General features: G+C 46.9%; 1 protein-coding gene across 1 annotated transcript in view; it reads left to right on the forward strand.

The window, feature by feature from the left end:
- The window catches only part of SCARA5 (scavenger receptor class A member 5), a 112474-nt gene that overhangs the window by 61739 nt on the left and 26459 nt on the right, over positions 1–24276 (forward strand). Inside the window, exons 5-6 of the mRNA XM_081854825.1 lie at positions 3506–3586; positions 16478–16576. Coding sequence (XP_081710951.1) covers positions 3506–3586; positions 16478–16576 — 180 coding nt within the window. The remainder of the gene's footprint in view (positions 1–3505; positions 3587–16477; positions 16577–24276) is intronic.

Genomic DNA, 24276 nt, shown 5'->3' on the forward strand with positions numbered 1-24276 from the left:
CTGAACATGAGTCAACAGGGTGATGCAGCAGCAAAAGAAAAGGCTAGCACTATTCAAGGCTGCATCGACTGGTCTGGTGTCCACATCAAGGGAAGTCATAGTCCCACTCTATTCTGCCTTGGTCAGACCACACCTGGAGTCCTGTGTCCAGTTCTGGGCACCACCATTTAAGAAGGATATTGACAAGCTGGGAAATGTACAGAACAATGTGACCAAGATGGTAAAGGACCTGGAAACCAAGCCTGATAAGGAATGGTTGAAGGAGCTAGAAAATTGAATTCCTACAAATGCAGAACAGGTATTATTTGGCATCCGTAACAGTCCTAGTTCCGCCGATCAAGTGGGCATATATGAGGGTAAGGTAAAAGTAAAAGTAAAGGGACCCCTGACCGTTAAGTCCTGTCGCAAACGACTCTGGGGTTGTGGCGCTCATCTTGCTTTATTGGCCAAGGGAGCCGACGTACAGATTCTGGGTCATGTGGCCAGCATGACTAAGCCGCTTCTGGTGAAACCAGAGCAGCACACAGAAATGCCGTTTACCTTCCCGACGGAGCAGTACGTATTTATCTACTTGCACTTTGACTTGCTTTCGAACTGCTACCATAGGTTGGCAGGAGCTGGGACCGAGCAATGGGAGTTCACCCCATGGCGGGGATTCAAACCGCTGACCTTCCAATCAGCAAGCCCTAGGCTCAGTGGTTTAGACCACAGCGCCACAAAAGGTAAAGGTCCCCTGTACAGTTAAGTCCAGTCAGAGGTGAATACAATGGTACCTCTACTTACATGCCCCTCTTGTTAAGTATCCTTCAGGATACGCACGCGGCAAACCCGGAAGTATATTTCCGTGTTTTGACGCACGCACATGCACAGTAGGGCTCTATCATGTTGCTTGTGTGCACAGAACAGGCACCTCTGATTGCGGAAACCTCGGGATCCGACCGGAGCTCCAGAACGGATCCCGTCTGCAACCGGAAGTATCACTGTATAAAGTTGCGGTGGTCATCTCGCTTTCAGGCCGAGGGAGCCAGCGATTGTCCGCAGACAGTTTTCTGGGTCACGTGGCCAGCAGGACTAAACTGCTTCTGATGCAACGGGACACTGTGATGGAAACCAGAGTGCACAGAAATGCCGTTTACCTCCCCGCCGGAGCGGTACCTATTTATCTACTTGCACTGGTGTGCTTTTGAACTGCTAGGTTGGCAGGAACTGGGACCGAGCAACGGGAGCTCACCCCGTCACGGGGATTCGAACCACCGCCCTTCTGAGTGGCAAGCCCAAGAGGCTCAGTGGTTTAGACCACAGCCCTACCCGCTTTATATATGAGGATAAGGCGACCTCGTAGGTGATATGCATTGTGCGCCATCTGCAAACTGTGCTGGACCCGGGGGAAAGGTACCGTGAGTGTAGTCTGAGTCCACACGAAGAGGGGCGAGGTCCGAGGCAGAGAGCCGGGCGGGGAACAGGAACGCTGGAACAGGAGGCCGAGCAGGGATCAGGAACACAGGAAGGTCCAAAGCCAACAATGACATTGCTCCCGCAACCTGGGACCGGGCTGACTGGGCTTTTATCCTCTTCTAAGGCCAGGGGCGGTCCCGGCCCCCAGGAGCCCCGCCTCCTCTGGCCTTAAGGCGAGCACTCCTCCTGGGAGCAACCAGTTCCCTTCGCCTCTCTGCCCTAAGCCTCTGCAGATCAGGAGAGGCCGAAGGGTTACTGGGCCCTGTAGGAGGCTCACCTGTAGCCACTGAGTCCTCAAGCCCCTCTGGGGCCAGAAGGGTTTCACCTGGGGCCAGCTCCCGGTGCTCTGCCACAGGTGCAGGCTCTTCAGCATCTAGGCCTTGCCCCAGTTCAGCCGGCCCTGGAGGCGGGGACTCCTGTGCAGGCTGGGATTCCTCTGGTTCATCCTCTGAATCGGAATCCCAGGCCATCACACAAACATTTAAATGATTTCTGAGTGGTCAGGGAGAAAGAGCGAGGTGATCTGAGGTGTCACTTCAGGCAAAGGCTTAGTAGAGATTTTCACTGTTGGTATTTGGACCTGTCCCATAAACTCAAGCCGCAAAATCTGCCATCCCAGGCAGCCTAAGTGGGGTGGGATGGGAGCCATTGACGCCGCATTTTCCCATCTGGTGGAAACTCATGTGCTCCATCGATTCAGGAGCTTTCCTTTTGGATGTTGTGCCCAACCCTCTGGATTTCTAATATCGGGACTGGCTTCACCACAAAGGCTTGCCGGAGATTTACTTTAGCAGATGGAGTCAGTGCACTAAATGGGAAGGCCTCTCGCTTGCATTTTGGGGTTCGTTGTGGGGACGGATGGGGAAATTGGACCAGCATCACCCAGAAGCTTGTGCACAGAGTGAATGGCTTGCGGTTCTGTGAACTGGAAGCCTTTTCCACTTGGGACACCCTGGATCCAGCCATCTGTGAATCGCCCTGAGATCTTATGGCGAAGGGCACTACCAAAAGTTCAAAGGTGTATACCGGCCCAGTATCCCTGAAGGACCGTCTCCACCCCCATTGTTCAGCCCGGACAATGAGGTCCAGTGCCGAGGGCCTTCTGGCGGTTCCCTCCCTGTGAAAAGTGAGGTTACAGGGAACCAGGCAGAGGGCCTTCTTGGTAGTGGCTCCTGCCCTGTGGAACACCCTCCCATCAGATGTCAAGGAAACTATCTGTCAAGGAAACTACCTGAAAACTATCTGACTTTTAGAAGACATCTGAAGGCAGCCCTGTTTAGGGAAGCTTTTAATGTCTGATGTTTTATTGTATTTTTAATATTTTTTGGGAAGCCGCCCATAGTGGCTTCCATATTATTATTATTATTATTATTATTATTATTATTATTATTATTGCTATTACTACTACTGCTGCTGCTGCTGCTGCTGCCATGGTAAATGATTGAGTCTTACAGATATAGGGTGGGCATGTGCCCCCTGTAAACGGGCCAATTCCATCCATCTAAGTGGTTGAGCAGGCACTTATGGGGCAAGGCGATCTTGTGGGTAAACTGGTGCCCGGAACAAGACGTTTCTGAAAATGAGCATGTGTTTATGTACACATGTACATACTACTACCGTAATTCACTGCATGATCGTCGCCACCGCATAACCAACGCGCCCCATTTTTTGGAAATAAAAACAGGCATAAAAAATGTGATGATTATGTGGTGAATTGAACTACAATGGTGCCTCAGGTTAAGAACTTAATTCATTCCGGAGGTCCGTTCTTAACCTGAAACTGTTCTTAACCTGAAGCACCACTTTAGCTAAGGGGGCCTCCTGCTGCTGCTGCCGCGCCGCCACCGCGCGATTTCTGTTCTCATCCTGAAGCAAAGTTCTTAACCCGAGGTACTATTTCTGGGTTCGGGGAGTCTGTAACCTGAAGCGTATGTAACCCGAGGTACCACTGTACTGTGTGCTGGTCGCCTCACCTCGAAAAGGATATTGCCAAGCGTCTGTAAGCTGAAATGAAACCAGGGCTCACCGCCCTTCTGTCTCTCCATTTTAGGGCCACCTGGACCGAAAGGGGATCAAGGCAACGAAGGGATGGAAGGAGAGCCCGGTCCTCCGGGTTTACCTGGCCTGCAAGGTAAGGCATCATGTGACCCTTCAGTGTGCATTGTGAGTTGGTGCACTGAAGGGGCAGGAGAGCAGAGCTCAAGAGCCAGTGGGGTGTAGTGGTTAAGAGCGGTGGCCTCGTAATCTGGGGAACCGGGTTCGCGTCTCCGCTCCTCCACCTGCAGCTGCTGGGTGACCTTGGGCCAGTCACACTTCTCTGAAGTCTCTCAGCCCCACTCACCCCACAGAGTGTTTGTTGTGGGGAGGAAGGGAAAGGAGAACACAAAATGAGAGCCAGTGTGGTGTAGTGGTTAAGAGCGGTAGTCTTGTAATTTGGGGAACCGGGTTCGCGTCTCCGCTCCTCCACATGCAGCTGCTGGGTGACCTTGGGCCAGTCACACTTCTCTGAAGTCTCTCAGCCCCACTCACCCCACAGAGTGTTTGTTGTGGGGAGGAAGGGAAAGGAGAACACAAAATGAGAGCCAGTGTGGTGTAGTGGTTAAGAGCGGTAGTCTCGTAATCTGGGGAACCGGGTTCGCTTCCCTGCTCCTCCACATGCAGCTGCTGGGTGACCTTGGGCCAGTCCCACTTCTCTGAAGTCTCTCAGCCCCACTCACCTCACAGAGTGTTTGTTGTGGGGCAGGAAGGGAAAGGAGAATGTTAGCTCCTGAAGGGGAGTGAAAGGCGGGATATCAAATCCAAACTCTTCTTCTCTTCTTCAGGTTGCACTCCTTCTAACTCAACTAATAATAAGAATTTTTTATTTATACCCCGCCTTTCCCACTTCAGAAAACCGGGCTCAGGGCGGCTAAGAACAAATTTAAAACACTTAATTGATACCACAAAAAAACCAGGATAAAATACAGTATAAAATGTAAATTCAGAATTCAAAAATCAATTTATGGGGGGAAATCCATCCAATAAACATTAGATGATCACCAGGGCTAGCTGGCTAAGTTAGTCCTACTTGGGCCAGCGAGGAGGCCAGGGAAGAATAAGTTGTGGGGTCTCAGAGCAGGTGATCTTCATAAAAGGGAAGGAAAGAGAAGGGAAATAAAAGATCAGGCTAAATTCAAATTGAAAGCAAGGCGGAATAGCTCTGTCATACAGGCCCTGCGGAAGGAGGTTAAATCCTGAAGGGCCCTAGTCTGATGGGACAGAGCATTCCACCAGGTCGGAGCCATCACTGAGAAGGCCCTGGCCCTGGTGGAGGACAGTCTGACTTCCTCAGGGCCCAGGACCTCTAAACTATGGTTATTAATGGACCTTAAGGTCCTCTGCGGGGCAGACCAGGAGAGGCAGTCCCGTAAATACAAGGTGCTTTGTTTGCCACAGCTCTGTGTATACTAAATGTCCCAATTCCAGGCATTTTCTTTGGACATCCTAGAGAAGAGGACTTTTGATGACAACAAGCCAGGATGGCTCTGCGGTGCCTCCACTGGATACCAGTGGCTGGAAACTCCTGGAGGCTCTTGAGCTCGAATCCTGTTTGTAGGGTTCCCATAGGCATTTGGTTGGCCACTGTAGGAACACTAGACGAGCCACAGACCTGATCCTGCAGGTTCTTTCAATGTCCTTGTTCAAAAGATCTCAGGTAGGAGTTGATGGGCAAGGTGATTCCACCTGAAACTTTGGAAGGACGTTGATAGCATTGGCTCCCAGTACGTTTCTGAGCACAATTCAAAGTGTTGGTGCTGACCTTTAAAGCCCTAAACGGCCTCAGTCCAGTAGACCTGAAGGAGCGTCTCCACCCCCATCATTCTGCCCGGACGCTGAGGTCCAGCGCCGAGGGCCTTCTGGCGGTTCCCTCATTGCGAGAAGCAAAGCTACAGGGAACCAGGCAGAGGGCCTTCTCGGTGGTGGCACCCGCCCTGTGGAACGCCCTCCCACCAGATGTCAAAGAGAAAAATAACTACCAAACCTTTAGGAGACATCTGAAGGCAGCCCTGTTTAGGGAAGCGTTTAATGTTTGATAGGTTATTGTATTTTAGTGTTGTGTTGGAAGCCGCCCAGAGTGGCTGGGGAAACCCAGCCAGATGGGCTGGCTATAAATAATAAATTATTATTATTATAAATTATTATGGTCTAGGTCAGCCTTTCCCAACTTGGTGTCCTCCAGATGTTTGGGGCTACAGAACCCATCAGCCAGCACATCGGAACAAACATCAGCCATAAGTTCTCCAAAGGTTCTCTCTGAAACAGCCCTGCAGGAGAGTCTCAGCATCTTTTGGCTGCAAAATTCTGCTTGCGGGTTTCTGGTCAGCCGCTGTGAGTGCAGGATGCTAGATTAGATGGACAACCACTGGCCTGATCCTGCTGGATTGCCTTTACACTCTCCTGCTCTTAATGCAGGCTTCAGTTTCGCCCTAACAGCTCTTATCCTTTCTGTCTGATCGCAGGCCAGTCGCCCTCCGTGGTTCCATTCAAACAAACAAGAACGCTTTCTTCTTCGCTGCCTTCTCCCTTTGCTTGCGGAAGGTCTTGAGTTTACCCTGGCACTGCGTCGCTAACCACTAACCAGATGGCTCCAAGGCAGGAAGCAAAGGGTTAGCCTTAGCAGTGGGGAGGCAGATCTCTCCTCTCGGCTTAAAAGACTTGTGTTGGGGCAGCTATCTCTCTGGGGGGGCTCCCTCTCTGGAAGGAAAGCTTGGCGCATGATAAAGGGGGTACGTGGTCGCTTGCGAGCGCCGGTATTTTTCAGGGTCTTCTGATCTGTTTTGTGGGTTTGGAGTGAGCCGCTTAAAGTCTCAAGAAACTCCCTTTCCCCTCCACCTCCTTCACCGAAACCGCTGTTTGTAGAAGGGAAATTCAATTAAAGCCCTGAAGGAAAACACGATTTTCTAGCTAAGTGGAAGCTTATGTTACGTGCTCTCTGAAAGCTCTTGGCTGGAGGACAGAGTGCCACCATTAACCACCTGTAATTGCCTGAGATTTCTGGCACGGCAGAGTTACGGGAGAAATGGACTGGGATGGATTTAGATTTCCTGGGGGCACCCAATTGCCTGGGAGGGGTTGGAACAGGAGAGGATGCCTTGCTGTGGCTGCTTGCTGGGTTTTTTTCTTGGGCCATTCCCTGTGTGAGGTCCTAATTTAAAGCTGGGGTTGGGCTGGGGTGCCCCTGAGCTCTTGCAAAATTTACCCTTCATTTCCCAGTGGGTCTTCCTCAACTTACACTCTCGCAGAATTCTAGGGTTGGAAGCGAGCCTGAAGACCATCTAATCCAGTGGTTCTCAACCTGTGGGTCCCCAGATGTTGTTGGACTACAACTCCCATCATCCCTGAGCTCTGGGTGATGGGAGTTGTAGTCCAACAACATCTGGGGACCCACAGGTTGAGAAAGGCTGAATCCAACCCCTTGTAATGCAGAAATTTGCAGCTGTTCCATACGGGGATCGAATCTTCATCCTTGGCGTATTCAACATTGCACTCTAACTAACTGAGCTATTGGTTTGACTAAGGGCTCGCCCACAATTTCCACTTCAGCCATGCCTAGAAAATATGACTCTTTAGCGATAAATCAGAACAAACACCAATCTGTCGGAAACCCAAATTCTTCCTTCCTTCCTTCCTTTCTTTTCTGTCATGTTTGTACAGTGGTACCTCTGGATGCGAATGGGATCCGTTCCGGAGCCCTGTTCGCATCATGAGCAGAACGCAACCCACGTCTGCGCATGCGCGGGTCATGATTCGCCGCATCTGACCATGCGCGTGACGTCATTCTGAGTGTCTGCCCATGCACGAGCAGCGAAACCCAGAAGTAAATCATTCCGTTACTTCTGGGTCGCCGCGGGACGCAACCTGAAAAGATTTAACCTGAAGCGACTTTAACCCGAGGTACGACTGTATTTTGAAAAAAATTATAAATATTTTTTAAAAGAAAACCCAAATTGTTTGCTCTGAATGAGAGACCACGAAAGAGGGAGGGAGGGGTTGGTGGAGGGGTAGACAAAAGGCCACTTACCGGGTTCATGGCAGAGGCAAGATTTGAACTGAGGACTGGGAAAGACCCCTGCCCCAAACCCTGGATATCTTCTGCCAGGCCCTGTAATGGACAGTTGGAACCATCTTCCTGTGATCCTTTCAACATTTGGCTGGAATCTTCCCTGTTGCCACTGAGACTTTCCTTGTCTGAATGTATTTCCTACCACGGATGAGCAGAGCAGAGCCTGGCTTTGATTTAATTTAACTGATTTAATTATCTGTGTGTGGGCTTTGGGGTTTGTTGAATTTTGCAGTCTAGGATTTATCGTTTGTAGGACCGCTTTTATGTTTTTTAACGTTACATTTCCTAGTGCTTGCTGCTAAGATTTTTATGATTGTTATTTTTGTGGCTATTCCGCTTAATTCCCGTTAGTATAGTAGGCTTGCCTGTTGGGATTCGGGTGGTGCCTGCCGTGTTGCACACCAAATTGTTAAAATGAGAGGTATTTGGAGCATTGGGGGTTTTGACAATGGCCACCCAAGACCAGATTAGGTGTAATGAGGTCGACATGAGGCAATATGACTGCCGGGTGACTGTAATGGAGATAAAAGAGCAGTCCTTATGGCTTCCATTGGCCCAAACCCATATTCAACGCATATTCAACGTATCCTAAGGAAGGTGCAGCTCATTGGCCCATTTAAAGCAAATTTCTCCAAGGCCAATACCAGCTCAATCCTGTTTCTCCAAGGCCAATCCTGCACTGGTGACAGCAGCCACAAAATTAAAAGACGCCTGCTTCTTGGGAGAAAAGCAATGACAAACCTAGACGGCATCTTAAAAAGTAGAGACATCACCTTGCCAACAAAGGCCCGTATACTTCAAGCTCTGGTTTTCCCAGTAGTAATGTATGGAAGTGAGAGCTGGACCATAAAGAAGGCTGATTGCTGAAGAATGGATGCTTTTGAATTCTGGTGTTGGAGGAGACTTTTGAGAGTCCCATGGACTGCAAGAAGATCAAACCTTCCATTCTGAAGGAAATCAGCCCTGAGTGCTCACTGGAAGGACGGATCCTGAAGCTGAGGCTCCAAGACTTTGGCCACCTCATGAGAAGAGAAGACTCCCTGGAAAAGACCCTGATGTTGGGAAAGATGGAGGGCACAAGGAGAAGAGGACGACGGAGGACGAGAGGGTGGGACAGTGTTCTCGAAGCTACAAACATGAGTTTGACCAAACTGCGGGAGGCAGTGGAGACAGGAGGGCCTGGCATGCTCTGGTCCAGGGGGTCACAAAGAGGCGGACATGACTAAACGATTAAACAACAAAGATCCCTCCCTCCTCACAGAGCCCTGTAGCTGGATCAGGCTATGAGGGATCCAAAGAGAAAAGAGGTCAACTGCTCCTGTGTTTCCACCAGCTTCTCCCCAGCAAAAGCCACTACGTATTCCAACCGGAGCAGACAGGAATCAAGACAAGATTAAAATCTGTGCCAGGATCTGGCTCCTCGCAACTGCCTCTCAGGGAATGAATGTCTCATCTCACCTCTTAATAGATCGTTGTGCATCTTAGCAGGCCTTGCTCCTGTCAGAAGTGATCTGCCCTAAGGGTCCTTTCCCACACTCAGGAGATTAAGAGCTGAGTGGCCTTAGCATCTTATCTCATTGACATCCACGGAGCGGGAAGCTCTCCAAGAAACTGTCATCCCCTCGCAATTTAGAGAAAGCCGACATCGATCGTACCTCTGGGCACTGAGTCCTGTAATGTTGTGTTAACGTAAAGTTGGAAAGGAGACTCTAAACTATCCAGATTCCTGGCTGGGCTCTAAATGAGCTGTTACCGCGCAAAGAAAAGGTCTCAAAGCCGCCGCAGGGTTGCCTCATTGAAAACATATGCCTGGAGGGCCAAAAAATGAACAAGAGATAGAAGAATTTATTGGAAAATATGGCCTACAAAAAATATCGGAAGAAAACAAAAGGATCCTGAATGAGAAAATTACGAATCAAGAAATAGAGGGTGCCATCCAGAACATGCAACTAGGAAAATCACCAGGGCCAGACGGCTTAACTGCGAAGTACTACAAAGCATTGAAGGAATGGTTAATACAACCATTGAAAGAAGTCTGCAACCAAATTTTGGAGGGGAAAAGGGCTCCAGAATCGTGGAAAGAGGCATTTATCTCACTTATACCGAAGTCAGAACTTGAAAAACAACAAGTTAGAAACTACCGCCCTATATCACTTTTGAATGTGGATTACAAAATTTTTGCAGACATTTTAGCAAAAAGATTCAAAAAAGTGTTGTTGGAGAAGATTCATAAAGACCAAACAGGCTTTCTCCCAGGGAGACATATGTCAGATAATGTGAGGAACATTATAGATATCTTAGAACTATTGGAAACTGACATAAATAGAAAAGCTGTGTTGATATTTGTCGACGCAGAGAAAGCCTTTGACAACATCTGTTGGAGTTTTATGAAGAAGAATCTTCAAGGGATGGGGGTAGGCCAAAATTTTGAAAACGGTATAGGTGCAATATATTCTGAACAAAAAGCCAAGTTAATTGTGAATGGTGTAGTTATGGACGAAATTCCCATTGAGAAAGGGACACGACAGGGATGCCCAATTTCCCCTCTACTATTTATATCAGTACTGGAGGTTTTGTTGAATATGATTAGAGGGGACCAGCTGGTTAAAGGATTACAGGTCGGATCTAAACATTATAAGCTAAGAGCTTTTGCGGATGACCTAGTTTTGACACTGCAACAACCAGAAGCCAGTGTAAAAAGAGTTTTAGAATTAATTGAAATATTTGGTCAGGTTGCAGGTTTTAAACTGAATAAACATAAGACAAAGGTGTTGGGAAAAAACTTAACGATAGAGGAAAAAAATAGCTTCCAAAGGGAAACTGGTTTAGAAATTGTAAGTAAGGTGAAATATCTGGGGGTAAATTTAACATCTAAAAACATTAATTTATTTAAAGATAACTATGAGAAATGCTGGCTTGAAGTGAAGAAAGATTTCGATATGTGGTCTAGACTGAGACTTTCCTTGTTAGGCCGAATTGCTGTTATCAAGATGAATGTGTTGCCTAGACTGTTGTTTTTATTCCAGACATTGCAAATTTTAGACAAGATGGATTGTTTCAAGAAGTGGCAAAAAGATATATCTAGGTTTGTCTGGCAGGGCAAAAAGCCCAGAATTAAGTTTAAGATTTTGACTGATGCAAAAGATAGAGGGGGTTTTGCCCTGCCGGACTTAAGACTCTACTATGAAGCAGCAGCTTTCTGCTGGTTGAAACAATGGCTACTTCTGAAAGATACAGATATTTTAGATCTGGAAGGGTATGATAATAGTTTTGGATGGCATGCATATTTATGGTATGACAAGGTAAAAGTTCATAGAAACTTTAAAAATCATATTGTCAGGAAAGCATTGTATAATGTATGGACTAGATATAAAGATTTGTTGGAAAGTAAAACCCCCAGGTGGTTGTCACCAATGGAAGCCAAGGCGGTTAAAAAGCTTAATATGGAGTCAGATTGGCCAAAATATTGTGAAATTATAGAGTATGATGGTGAAAAGTTGAAACTACAGAGTTTTGAGAAACTAAAGCCTAAAGTCCGTGACTGGTTACATTATTACCAGATCAATGAAACTTTCAAGCAGGACAAGAAACTAGGTTTCCAGAAGGAGAGGTCAAAATTAGAAACAGAATTGCTAGAGCCCAATACTAAGAACTTGTCTAGAATGTATAATTTGCTGCTAAAATGGAATACACAGGATGAAACGGTTAAATCAGCAATGATTAAGTGGGCACAGGACATTGGACATGATATTATGTTTGCTGATTGGGAGCAGTTATGGACCACAGGCATTAAGTTTACGGCATGTACTGCCCTAAAAGAGAATATAATGAAAATGATCTATAGGTGGTACATGACCCCAGTCAAGCTTGCAAAGATATATCATTTGCCCAATAACAAGTGTTGGAAATGTAATGAATGTGAAGGAACTTTTTATCATCTTTGGTGGACCTGCCCTAAGATTAAGGCTTACTGGGAAATGATCTATAATGAAATTAAGAAAATCCTTAAATGGACTTTTGTAAAGAAACCGGAGGCCTTTCTCTTGGGCATGGTTGGCCAAACAATCCCAAAGAAAGATAGAACCTTTTTTATGTATGCAACTACAGCAGCAAGAATCCTCCTGGCAAAGTATTGGAAGACGCAAGAACTACCTACTCTGGAAGAATGGCAGACCAAGGTGACTGAATTTATGGGGTTGGCGGAGATGACCGGCAGAATTCGAGACCAGAGGAGAAAGTCGGTGGAAGAGGACTGGGAAAAATTTAAAATTTATCTTAAGGACGTTTGTAATATTATGGAATGCTAAGATGTCAAGGGATTAGACACAAGGTATTACAGTTGTAAAATTTGAATTTGATAAACTTTAATAAGAAATATATTTAAGAATTGGATGAAAGAATGCTAAAAAAATTGATGAAATGGGGATGCAGTGAAGGGGAGGTTTGGGGAAGTCAGGCTATATTTTTTTTGTTTGTATTTTTGTTTGTTGAAAATTAATAAAAATTATTTTTTTTTAAAAAATGAAAACATATGCCTGGAACCCCCCCAGGATCTTGTTAAATGGGATGGCAGGCTGCAGTTAGTGGGTGAGACAGTGTGGCATAGTGGTAGATGCGCCTGGGCCTGGGAGAGACCAGGGTTCGAATCTCGCCCCTCAGCCGTGAAGCTCAGAGAGAGACCTTGGGCCAGGCTCTGCCTCTCAGCCTAACCTACCTCACAGGGTTGTTGTGAGGATTAGATGAAGGGGAGGGCGATGCAAGGCACCTTGAGCTCTGTGAGGAAAAAGGCAGGATATAAATGCAATGAAGAAATGCAATGAATGCAATAATAATAATAATAATAAATAATTTCAGAAATAGACTGGAAAGAAAAGCTGCTGAATTGCAACTTATTACCAAACTTAAAACCATGGAGAGACCTGGTCTTAACAAAGACATTGGATTCTTATCTCATTATACATGACAAAGCCATTTTTCACCTTCTCACCCCTTGCTTTTTCCTGTAAGACCTATTGCAGTCGTTAAGAGTCGTCAACAGGCTCATCACAGCTATCTGCCAATCACCCATTCCCACCACCCTTCTGAGTAATACCCCTCCCCACCTTCTCACTATATAGAAGGGTCTGGTGACTTCTGTTTCAGTGTATCTGAAGAAGTGTGCATGCACACGAAAGCTCATACCTAGAACTAACTTAGTTGGTCTTTAAGGTGCTACTGGAAGGAATTTTTTTTCTTTTATTTTGTTTTAATAATAAATAATTTATTATTATTTATACCCCGCCCATCTGGCTGGGTTTCCCCAGCCACTCTGAGCGGCTTCCAACAAAACACTAAAATACAATAACCTATTAAACATTAAAAGCTTCCCTAAACAGGGCTGCCTTCAGATGTCTTCTAAAAGTTTGGTAGTTATTTTTCTCTTTGACATCTGGTGGGAAGGAGTTCCACAGGGCGGGTGCCACCACCGAGAAGGCCCTCTGCCTAGTTCCCTGTAACTTGGCTTCTCGCAGTGAGGGAACCGCCAGAAGGCGCTCGGAGCTGGACGTCTGTGTCCGGGCAGAATGATGTGGGTGGAGATGCTTCTTCAGGTATACTGGGCCAAGGTCGTTTAGGGCTTCAAAGGTCAGCACCAACACTTTGAATTGTGCTCAGAAACGTACTGGGAGCCAATGTAGGTCTTTCAAGACCGGTGTTATATGGTCTCGGCGGTCGCTCCCAGTCACCAGTCTAGCTGCCACATTCTGAATTAGTTGTAGTTTCCGGGTCACCTTCAAAGGTAGCCCCACAGAGAAAGAAATTAGTGGGGGAGAAGTAAACACCAGAATACTGCCTCATAACCCCAAGATTCAACTGCCCCATTTGCGTTGAGGCAGGTGGTCTCCTTCCACCTGGAGAAGGGATTTCTGTAGTAAGTGGAAACAGCAGAGATGATCTGAAGACAGAACTCAAGTGGGCGTGAGATTCTGGCACCCACCTTTTCTTGTTATTTATGCTGTTTTAAATGTGCATTTTATATTTGACTTCACTTAGCAATGGTGGGGTTTTCCCCCAAAATGTTTAAGATTTTTTTTTTGTTAACTTTGTTTGTGTTAAATATGTATTCTGTAGTTGACTTCCTTTGTAATGTTTTATTTTGAAATCTTTAAGAGAATACAGTGGTACCTCGCAAGACGAAAAACTCACAAAACGAAAGAGTTTTTCGTTTTTTGAGTTGCTTCACAAGACGGATTTCCCTATGGGCTTGCTTCGCAAGACGGAAACGTCTTGCAAGTTTGTTTCCTTTGTCTTGCAAGTTTGTTTCCTTTTTCTTAAAACCGTGCATTCACTTCGAGGAGCAACTCATAGCACGCGGTGTGGTAGCCTTTTTTGAGGTTTTTGAAGACTTTGGTGATTTTTGAACCTTTCCAAAGTCCGTGCTTTGCAAGACGAAAAAATCGCAAGATGAAAAAACTCGCGGAACGAATTAATTTCGTCTTGCGAGGCAACACTGTATTTTAGTTTTCTGTTAATTATGTTGCTTTGACTCTATATTCTATATTTGACTTTCCTCAGATTGTTTTGTTGATGTTTTAATGTGCTGTAAACTGCTTTGAGATTTTTCTTGAATATATAAAGCAGTAAAGAAATGACATTAATGATGATGATGATGCGGAGAGGCTAAAATGATCCCAGTGATCAGGATACTACATTTACAAGCCAATCTGCTAAGTTTGCAAAATTGATTCTCATAGAATCATGGACTTGTAGATTTGGAAGGGACCCTGGGAATTATCTACTCCAACCCTTTGCAATGCAGCAATCTGCTTCTAATATGCATTTATTGTGCCCATGTCTGCTCAGAGGTCAGTCCTGGGACTGCAGCCGCAATTTGCAAATGCAACAAGAAGACTCTCATGACTGACATATGTAACTTGCAAGGTTCCATTTGGATTTTTAAAATAGGGTGAGATAGACCCTCTGCAGGTTTCGCCTGGTTGGGATCCCACTTCTTTTCCTGCGCTTGGCAAAAGGCAGCAGAGTTAGAGTTTGTTTTTCTCATTTGTTTTTCCAACTTGGAGCAAAAATCTTTCTCACAGACTCATGGTTGCATGGTGAGTTTCCACAGCCCCCCCCCCAGTGGAAATAAAGACTCAAGACACAATTATTAGGGTTAATGGGCTAAAAAAAGGCCACAACTTTATTGGTTATAGGTGATCAGCGGTATTAGCTTAGGCGTTGGTCCTAACTGACCATATCCGACTTCAGCCCGTCCGATAGAAGTCCAGGAAGGGTTAACCACCAGTAGGGGGAGTCCTGCTGATGCACATCAACTAGGAACTCCCCCAGGGCCACTGCTCGGGGGCGTGCCTTGGGCCCTCACCTCTATAGGCTTCGGACAGGGTCACACCCCCTGGAATCCTTTATCAGACTGCTCTTCAATATGTGGGGCAGGTGATGGCGCCTCCTCCCCTCTTCCATCTACAGAACAATACCAATGCCTAACCGCCAATACCCAGAAAGTTGTGACGATTTGCTATGAGGTAGGCGGAAACCAAGTGGCTGGTGCCAATTTGCCAAGTGGGAAAATTCCTACCAGGCCCCTCAACGGCGACCAAGCGAGGTCCATAGCAAGGTCAAGGAACGGAAACCTTGTAGGGCGGGAGGGTGGGAAAAGCAGGAACAGCTGGCAGGTGGGGAAAGAGGGAGATCCCCGGCCGTGTCTGTGTTTAAATAGGGCAGGCCACGCCCCGAGAGCCAGCCGATTGGCTGGCCAGGAGGTGACGCGGCCAGGGATTCCCCCAACCACATGGGGGTGCCATGACACCCGCAACACCACCTCCTCTGCAGGGCGGAAGCGGCTTTGTTTGTCTAGTCATCCCTTAAGTCATAAATTCATGCAGCGATGGGATCCTCTACATTTTCTCCATCTGGGGCTGAGGAGAGTTGAAGTTCAGCAATATCAGGAAGGTCAAAGGCTCTCCATAAGTTTTATAACCTTGGCAGAATTTGGGGTGGGAGAAAGGACAGTCTCCAGGTGCATGAAGGCTGGTGCCTGTTGTTATTGAAACCATAGTGTTAATGAAGAAATCCGAGGGCTCCCTTGGACAAAAACAAAGACACCAACCAGGATAACTTGGAGCAAAACAGCAGCCTGTAGGCTTGGCCTATATTGGATACTGTCGTGACAGGACTCCCACCCGCAACAAGATGAGGCAAAAGGGAAGTCCAGAACAAAAGAAGACCCCAACTTTTATTAGTTACTAATCCCCCAAACTACACCCCTAAGACTACATCACAACTACATCACAAAAAGGAGGGGTTGAGGGAGGAGTTGTGGAAGTAACCTGAGTATCTTGTCACCTGGCTGGTTCCTCCTCTCCCCCTCCCCATGAGTCACTTCCAGGGGACAAAGGGGAGTTGGCAGTTTCCTGCCCCCAGAGGGAAGATCTGATCATTGTCCTTTGTTTCAGTCCGTGCTGAAACCACTCCCATATGCAAGTTCTTTGTGATCTTGATAGTCTTCTATCTAGGACCATCAGGGTTGGCATAGCAACTGGGCAGGGCTCCTGTGGATGTGCTGGGATGGTGAAGGGATTATGGCTGCCCTGTATCAAACCTTCCCCATTTTGTAGTCCTTCCTTCATGGAGTAAATAAAAGTGGAGCGGTGCAGATCCGATGTATGGTTGATTTTCTATGAATTTATAACAGAAGCGTAGCGTATGTCCAGTTACAGGTAGGTAGCCGTGTTGGTCTGCCATAGTCAAAAAAATCCTTCCAGTAGCACCTTAAAGAGTCGTATGTCGTGTGTGTTGAGTTTCTACAAACTGAATGATTGGGGGGGGGGGGGTCCTGCGACAATAGCATGCAATTTCATGAGGAGCACACCGGATCCTGACTCTTGCAGGCCTAACTTTTCCTTCTTTTCTCTCTGAATCTAGGATTCCCCGGCGAAAGAGGACCTATGGGGCAGCGTGGGCTAAAGGGCGACCAGGGAGACCTTGGCCCACGAGGTATGCCTGGGCCACGTGGAGTTGCAGGTACGATGCGCTGTTTCAAAGGGTCCGAATGTCATCCTTACCTGCATTCAGAGGAATCGGCACAGCAGTGCGTGCCAACATTAGAATCTCAGAAGTGTGGAACTGGAAGGGAACCAGAGGGTCATCTAGTCCAACCCCCTCCAAAGCAGGAATCACAGCTCAAGAATCCATGGCAGATGGCCATCCAACCTCTGCTTAAAAACCTCCAGGAAAGGAGGTCTACAACCTCCTAAGAGAGTCTGTTCCACTGTCAAACACCTCTTACCATTAGAAAGTTCTTCCTGATACTTAGTCGGAATCTCCTTTCTTGCAAGCCATGGGTTCAAGCACAATTCAAAGTGTTGGTGCTGACCTTTAAAGCCCTAAACGGCCTCAGTCCAGTAAACCTGAAGGAGCGTCTCCACCCCCATCGTTCTGCCCGGACACAGAGGTCCATCGCTGAGGGCCTTCTGGCAGTTCCCTCACTGCGAGAAGTGAGGTTGCAGGGAACCAGGCAGAGGGCCTTATCGGTGGTGGCGCCCACCCTGTGGAACGTCCCCCACACCAGGTGCCAAGGAGATAAACAACTAAAAGAATTTTAGAAGACATCTGAAGGCAGCCCTGTTTAAGGAAGCTTTTAATGTTTAATAGGTTATTGTATTTTAGTGTTCTGTTGGAAGCCTCCCAGAGTGGCTGGGGAAACCCAGCCAGATGGGCGGGGTATAAATAATAAATTATTATTATTATTATTATTATTATTATTATTATTATTACCCTCCAGAGCAGGAGAAAACAAGCTTGCTCCATCTTCCACGTGACAGCCCTTAAGCTATTTGAAGGTGACTCTCCTATCTCCTCTCAGTCTCCTCTTTCCCAGGCTAAAGGTAAAGGGACCCCTGACCGTTAGGTCCAGTTGTGGATGACTCTGGGATTGCGGTGCTCAACTCGCTTTATTGGCCGAGGGAGCTGGCGCACAGCTTCCAGGTCATGTGGCCAGCATGACTGAGCCGCTTCTGGCGAACCAGAGCAGCGCACAGAAACGTTGCTTACCTTCCCGCCGGAGTGGTACCTATTTATCTACTTGCACTTTGACGTGCTTTCAAAGTGCTAGGTTGGCAGGAGCTGAGACAGAGCTACGGGAGCTCACCCTGTCGCAGGGATTTGAACCGCCGACCTTCTGATCAGCAAGTCCTAGGCTCTGTGGTTTAACTCATAGCGCCACCCACGTCCCATTTCCCATGCTAAAAATACCCAACTTAGTTTCTAGACCCTTGATCCTCTTGGCTGCCCTCCTCTGCACACCTTCCAGCTTGTCCACATCCTTTTAAACTGGGATACCCAGAACCTTTTCAGGCTAATTGTCACATTTGGATTTTTGAGTGAGGGGCACGCCCCCCAGTCACTCCAGTTACTTTGACCCACCTTCCCAAAATGTCCTCCCACACAGAGAGAGAAAGAGAAAGTGTGCACAGAAAGAGAGATGCCACTTTTCCCATGGTGTTTGGGTAGAATCATAGAATTGTAGAGTTGGAAGTGAAACTCCAAGGTCATCTAGTCCAATCCTGTACCCTGCAGGAATTTCAGATTAAGAGTGCTGGGTCAAAGTCAGCTTCCGTGGAATTAATTTGACCCTTAAGCAACACAGAAATGTTGACAAGTTGGGTTATGTTCAGAGGAAGGCCTGTGTAGGCATCATGAGTCTTCTCCATCAATTTATCTTTTTTTTTCTTCAAAAAAAATTATTCATTTTCTAACACAACTAAACAGCACAAACAGAAAAACAAACAATACAAACAAATTCTTGTCTTATCCTTATTTTTTCTAAACATTAGGTGGGCTTCCCCAAGTCCCCCCTATCTGATTTTCATTTTACCTCTTCTTTAGCAGTTTACATATATCATAATTTCTAACCATTTTTTTTATCACGCTTACTTTTACCATAAAAATCTCCACATTTTATCACTTACAAATAATACTACCGTATTTTTCGCCCTATAGGACGCACTTTTTCCCCTCCAAAAAGGAAGGGGAAATGTGTGTGCGTCCTATGGGGCGAATGCAGGCTTTCGCTGAAGCCTGGAGAGCGAGAGACTCTCGCTCTCCAGGCTTCAGGAAGCTCTGCGCAACCCTCCGGAGCCCGGCGCCAAGCCGCGCCGGCCTCCGGAAGGTCGCGCAGAGCTGCCTGCCCTCCTGGGGTCCGCGCAACTCTGCGTGACCCTCCAGAGCTCGGCGCCAAGCCGCGCCAGCCTCCGGAAGGTCGTGCAGAGCTGCCTGCCCTCCCGGGGTCCGCGCAACTCTGGTGACCCTCCGGAGCTCGGCGCCAAGCCGCACCAGCCTCTGGAAGGTCGCGCAGAGCTGCCTGCCCTCCTGGGGTCCGCGCAGCTCTGCACGACTCTCCAGAGCCCGGCTCCTAGCTGCGCAGAGCTTGGGTTGCGCAGAGCTGCCTGCATTCTGAAGCTTCGAGCACGCTGAAGAGTGCGCCCGGGCTTCGCACAGCTATCCCCAAGCCTGGGGAGACCAGCGCGGCTCCCTAGGCTTGCGGATAGCAGGCTGTTTTGGGGGCTGGGGTCAGGGGAAGCTTGGGCTTCCCCCCACGCCAGCCCCATGCCTGGGGGGGGGGAAATAATTTTTTTTCTTTATTCCCCCCCCAAAAAAAAACTAGGTGCATCCTATAGGGCAGTGCGTCCTATGGGGCGAAAAATACGGTATTTTAAAATACACTATCTTCTACTTCTAACCCTACAGCCTGTATCCCCTTCCAAAGCTATTTTAAGATTTAAATATTAACATATTTTTTTCAAATATTCTTTAAACTTCTTCCAATCTTCTTCCACCATCTCTTCTCTCTGGTCTCAGAGTCTCCCAGTCAGTTTGGCAGGCTCCATAGAGTCCTCCATCAATTTATCTACTCCAATTTTTATCCTCTGTCTCCAGTGGGAATGAGTTCCACAGTCTAACACTGCTCTGTGTGAAGAAATCTGTCCCAAACCTTCCAAAATTCAGCTTTGTTGAATGGCCACAAATTCTAGAGTTAACCCGCCCCTGTTAACCTCTTTGAAAATGCCGCCTCGCTTAAATTTTTGCTCCGAATTATCAGCCCTGACGAATTTTCTCATCCAAAGAAGCATTATTACTCACGACCCTTTACGTACCAAATGTTTACATGCTTTTTTGCATATGCGCCACAGATATTGCGGGACCCTTCATTTCCTGCCCCCCACTTCGCCTAAAAGGCACCCCCCATGCCCCCCAGCCCAAATTCCTGGCTCTTGTTTCCTGTTGGCTTTGAGCCCGGCATGTATGAGCTGCCTTCACGCTGCGCCTCTCACCATTTGAGTCTCATTAGCCCCCCCTTGCCCCCCAAAGCCCCCTCCTCCTCCAACCTCCCGCATTGCGGCGTTTTGATCCTTGGGCAGCTTGTCGGAATAGTTTAGCGGGACGGGAAACAGCCTTGGTCTGGGGCCTGTCTGTGAGATCTTCCCATAGATACGGGAATAAAAACTATTAGAAAGAGGGGGAGAATCACTTCTCCTTGGGTTGGTGAATTTTAGAGGGGTCCTGCCCTCTCCCTTTGTGCTTTTTCAGAAGCCTTCGCCAATTGTTCCTGTTGTTTATATCACGCTTTTCTTCCAAGGAAAGCCAAGGAGACCTACATAGTTCTCTTTCACAACAACCTTGCGAGGTAGGATTCTGCAGAGTTGGGAGAGGCTCAGCAAAGGGCCACCCAAATTATCAAGAAAAGGAAAAAAAGGTTGAGACTTTTCAGTTTAGAGAAAAGACAAGTAAGAGGTGCTGTGATAAGAAGTATATAAAATCATTCTTAGCCTGGGGGAAGCAAAGAGAGAACAATTATTATCCAGCTCTCAAATGCTAGAACTTGTGAACATCCCACAGAGGCTGAATGGTGTTAACCTGTGGAACTCACCCCCACAGGATAGCCACCAAGTGGGGTGGCTTGAAAAGAGGATTTGACAAATTTATGGAGAAGTGTCACACAATGGCTATTCTCTGCTTCCACATTGAAGGCAGTGATGCTTCTGAACCCCAGTTGCTGGAAACCCCAGGAAGAAAGTTGTCTCTTGTACTTAAATCCAGCTTGAGGGTTGATGGTCACTGAGAACAGGAGGTTGGACTAGATGATCCAAGAGGCTCCTCATATTCAAAACTTGCTTTGAAAGAAATACCAACAGAATGCAGCCTTGTAGCACAATCCTGAGCATATTTACATGGGAATGTGTCTTGCTGCATTCAGAAATGGGCTTTAATAATAATAATAATAATAATAATAATAATAATAATAATAATAATTTAAAAAAATAAAAAATGCTCCCAATGACTGGAGCCTTTACTCAAGACAAAATAAAAAAATTCCTTCCAGTAGCACCTTAAAGACCAACTAAGTCAGTTCTTGGTATGAGCTTTCGTGTGCATGCACACTTCTTCAGATACACTGAAACAGAAGTCACCGGACCTTTCTATATAGTGAGAAGGTGGGGAGGGGTATTACTCAGAAGGGTGGTGGGATTGGGTGATTGGCAGATAGCTGTGATGAGCCTGTTGACGACTCTTAACGACTGCAATAGGTCTTACAGGAAAAAGCAAGGGGTGAGAAGGTGAAAAATGGCTTTGCCATGTATAATGAGATAAGAATCCAATGTCTTTGTTCAGACCAGGTCTCTCCATGGTTTTAAGTTTGGTGATAAGTTGCAATTCAGCAGCTTCTCTTTCCAGTCTATCTTCTCTTTCCAGTCTAAGAGAAGCTGCTGAATTGCAACTTATTACCAAACTTAAAACCATGGAGAGACCTGGTCTGAACAAAGACATTGGATTCTTATCTCATTATACATGGCAAAGCCATTTTTCACCTTCTCACACCTTGCTTTTTCCTGTAAGACCTATTGCAGACGTTAAGAGTCGTCAACAGGCTCATCACAGCTATCTGCCAATCACCCATTCCCACCACCCTTCTGAGTAATACCCCTCCCCACCTTCTCACTATATAGAAAGGTCCGGTGACTTCTGTTTCAGTGTATCTGAAGAAGTGTGCATGCACACGAAAGCTCATACCTAGAACTAACTTAGTTGGTCTTTAAGGTGCTACTGGAAGGAATTTTTTTATTTTGTCTTGACTATGGCAGACCAACACGGCTACCTATCTGTAACTGGAGCCTTTACTGTCCTCCTTAAATCCTTGCCTAAATAGGAAGGCTGTGCCTAGTCTCCAGAAAAAGGCTTAAACTCTTAAAGAGGAATAATAATAATAATAATAATAATAATAATAATAATAATAATAATTTATTTGTCCCCCACCCATCTGGCTAGGTCTCCCCAGCCACTCTGGGCGGCTTCCAACAACGATTAAAAATACATTAAAATGTCACACATTAAAAACTTCCCCGACTTCAGATGTTTTCTAAATGTCAGGTAGTTGTTCTTCTGTTTGACATCTGGTGGGAGGGCATTCCACAGGGCGGGTATCACTACCGAGAAGGCCCTCTACCTGGTTCCCTGTAACTTGACTTCTCGCAGGGAGGGAACCACCAGAAGGCCCTCGGAGCTGGACCTCAGTGTCCGGGCTGGACGATGGGGGTGGAGACTCTCCTTCAGGTATACTGGACCGAGGCCACCAACTCGGATGTCTTTCAAACGGGATCAGAAAAAGTCATGAAGGTGAGGTACCTTCGTCAGTGCTTCTTGTTGACAAATGAACACTTGGTTGTTGTTGTTTAGTCGTTTAGTCGTGTCCGCCTCTTCGTGACCCCCTGGACCAGAGCACGCCAGGCACTCCTGTCTTCCACTGCCTCCCGCAGTTTGGTCAAACTCATGCTGGTAGCTTCGAGAACACTGTCCCACCATCTCATCCTCTGTCGTCCCCTTCTCCTTGTGCCCTCCATCTTTCCCAACATCAGGGTATTTGCCAGGGAGTCTTCTCTTCTCATGAGGTGGCCAAAGTCTTGGAGCCTCAGCTTCAGGATCTGTCCTTCCAGTGAGCACTCAGGGCTGATTTCCTTCAGAATGGAGAGGTTTGATCTACTTGCTGTCCATGGGAAGAGTCTCCTCCAGCACCAGAATTCAAAAGCATCCATTCTTCGGCGATCAGCCTTCTTGATGGTCCAGCTCTCACTTCCATACATCACTACTGGGAAAACCATAGCTTTAACTATACGGACCTTTGTTGGCAAGGTGATGTCTCTGCTTTTTGAGATGCTGTCTAGGTTTGTCATTGCTTTTCTCCCAAGAAGCAGGCGTCTTTTAATTCCGTGACTGCTGTCTGAACATTGATAGGGTTCTCCTCCATGATCTTCAACTTATATATTCCATTCATGAATTACTTCCCATAGAATGCCTTAAAGTGATTTAACAAGGAAAACCATTGCAGCCATTCCAAAAAGCAACATTATTTTAATTATAAAAACAACTTCATATTTGAGGCAGGCATTAAAAAGACACAATCGTTTTCAACCACAAAAACATGGCAGAAATGTGTTCAGCATCTGGACTTCAGAAGCAGGCTCCCTTATATCCCTGCAGTCATGGCGGTGCTTTGATTGACATGGGTTTAAAATGCAAACTGTACACATAGAAAGTTTGGGGACCACCGATCTGTTTCATATTCCAGTGCACAAGCAGCCTGCTTGTGGGGATGTGTCTTTATCTCAGACCGGAGTGCTTGAAAAGTACTCTTAAGTACAACGAATTGGATCACTTTGAATAAATAAATATTGAAAATCCCAGGAAATGAAAAAGTGAATAGTCTCAAAATTTGAGGTAGACATCTAGGATGCCCTTTCACAACCTGGCGCCCTTCAGTTATTTGTCATAGAATGGTAGAGTTGAAGGGGACCTCAGGGGTCATCTAGTCCAACCCCCTTCAAGGCTGGCATCACAGCTCAAGAATCCATGGCAGATGGCCATCCAACCTCTGCTTAAAAACCTCCAAGGAAGGAGAGTCCATCACTGCTTGTGGGAGACTGTTCCACTGCTAAAGAACCTCTTACCTTCAGAAATTACTTCCTGATGTTGAGTCAGAATCTCTTTTCTTGCAACCTGAAGCCATGGGTTCGAGTCCTACCCTCTGGAGCAGCAGAAAACAAGCTTGCTCTACCTTCCATGTTTGAGATATTTGAAGAAAGCTCTCCTATCTCCTTTCAGTCTCCTTTTTTCCAGGCTAAACATCTCCAGCTCCTTCAACCGTTCCTCATAAGGCTTGGCTTCCAGACAACTGGTCACCTTGGTCTCCCTCCTCTGCACACCTTCCAGCTTGCTAACATTTTTCTTAAATTGTGGTGCCCAGAAAACATGTGGTGAATTCAGAACATCTGGAGGGCACCAGGTTGGGGAAGGCTGATCTAGGCAAGGAGGCCATCGTCTCTGCCAAGGCTCCCCACTCTGTTGTCCGTCCAGCATCTCCCTCCTCTAGCCTGGGAAACTCTCTGTGGCCAAGGCGGCTCGATTCCCTTGTTAGGAGGAAAGTTTATCTTGGCTTCTTGGCGCTACCCGTCTCCGTTTGCCTTGGCACGGGGGGCCGGCAGTCGGCGAGGCTCTTTCGTTTCCAGAAAGTGTTATCTCCTTCTCCATCCCCCGAAGACAGATTAGATGGGGAATGGACAAAATGGGGCTCCTTCTAAGTTGCTCGGAGGCGCAAGCCAAGGGCGATTTACAAAGAAAGTTCGTCTTTCCAAGCGATGGCTGTTTTCGATCACCGCGAACGGCGCAAAAAC

The sequence above is a fragment of the Podarcis erhardii genome (assembly GCF_964252035.2).
Source record: "Podarcis erhardii genome assembly, chromosome: 3".
Lineage (NCBI taxonomy): Eukaryota > Metazoa > Chordata > Lepidosauria > Squamata > Lacertidae > Podarcis > Podarcis erhardii.